General features: G+C 68.3%; 1 protein-coding gene across 1 annotated transcript in view; it reads right to left on the bottom strand.

Annotated features, from left to right (window-relative positions):
* Window positions 1–1,131, bottom strand: part of ACSBG1 (acyl-CoA synthetase bubblegum family member 1) — a 41,022-nt gene that overhangs the window by 4,872 nt on the left and 35,019 nt on the right. Inside the window, exons 8-9 of the mRNA XM_014546257.1 lie at window positions 955–1,104; window positions 447–685 (exon numbers count right to left, since the gene is read on the bottom strand). Of these exons, the coding sequence (XP_014401743.1) occupies window positions 447–685; window positions 955–1,104 (389 nt within the window). The remainder of the gene's footprint in view (window positions 1–446; window positions 686–954; window positions 1,105–1,131) is intronic.

The following is a 1,131-nucleotide window of genomic DNA, read 5'->3' as shown; positions in this document are numbered from 1 at the left end:
AGGCTGTCGGCTGCGGCTGCTCTTTCCTCCAACGGAACCTGATGCTGCTCAGAGGCTTCCGAGGTCCTGGGTGACTCCTGGTCTAACCCAGAGGCGACATCCGCCCCCTAAGCCGTGACTGGGTGAGGAGTCGACCTGTGACCCCACCTGGGCCAGTGAGAGGCCCCCTGGGGGAGCCACCTGGGGCTCCTGGGAAGTCACCTGTGGCTAAAAGGACCCAGAGCACAGGTAGCAGACGAGGCAGGCGCAGGGCAGGGTGGGGCGGGGCCACGTGCGACCACCTGTGACTCCCTCTGAGGATGTGTCCTTGGGCCCTGGCCCACAGAACCACTGACTGGACTTTCTTGTTTAGCTGCTGGAGGTGGGCTGACTGCAACGGGAAGACCTCTGACTGACACAGGATGGGGAGCCAGTGCACCCCAGCGCACACCCAGGGCCCATGAGCACACACGCGGGCGGGCCCTGGCACACATCCGGGGACCCCCAGGCGGGCAGAGGGCAGACTGACCTTCAGGGCGTCGGGCTGGGCAAAGCAGACCTGGGCCCCCCACTGGATGCCCGTCCACAGGTCGTAGATCTGGGCGGCGATGTGGCTGAGGGGCAGGTAGCTGACCACCACCTCCTGCTGGACCTCGGCGGGCTGGATGCCGCCGGCCTGGCTGCCGTACCGAGCCGTCCACGTGATCTGAGGGCGAGGGGCGGGCCCGCAGGTCTACACGCCACCCTGGAGGCGCTCACGTCTGCAGGTGCCCGCGGGCCTGGGCTCTTTCTCTGGGGGACCCCTGGAGTGTCTGCCCCCCTGGGCATCTCTGCAGGAAACCCCCATGGACAGCCCCCTCATCGCCCCGACTCTGCTGGGTGCCGTCTGGACCACAGACTCTGTCTGTCCCCGTGTCCCTGCTCCCCGAGCCAGGCCCAGAGGAGCCGCCCAGCCCACCCCGGGGCGCGGCCTACGTTGTCCTGACTCAGCATCACGCCCTTGGGGCTGCCGGTGGTGCCGGACGTGTAGACCAGCGCGCAGCACTGGTTGGGCTGCTGCGTGCTGAGGATGGCGTCCAGGTCCTCCTCGGGCACCTGGCCCCCCAGCTCCATGAGATCCTCCATCTGTGCGGGGGGCGGGGTCCGGAGCAG

The sequence above is a fragment of the Myotis brandtii genome, unplaced genomic scaffold (assembly GCF_000412655.1).
Source record: "Myotis brandtii unplaced genomic scaffold, ASM41265v1 scaffold439, whole genome shotgun sequence".
In the NCBI taxonomy this organism is placed as follows: domain Eukaryota; kingdom Metazoa; phylum Chordata; class Mammalia; order Chiroptera; family Vespertilionidae; genus Myotis; species Myotis brandtii.
The sequence above is the reverse complement of the archived record's forward strand: the minus strand, read 5'-3'. Positions and strand labels throughout refer to the sequence as shown.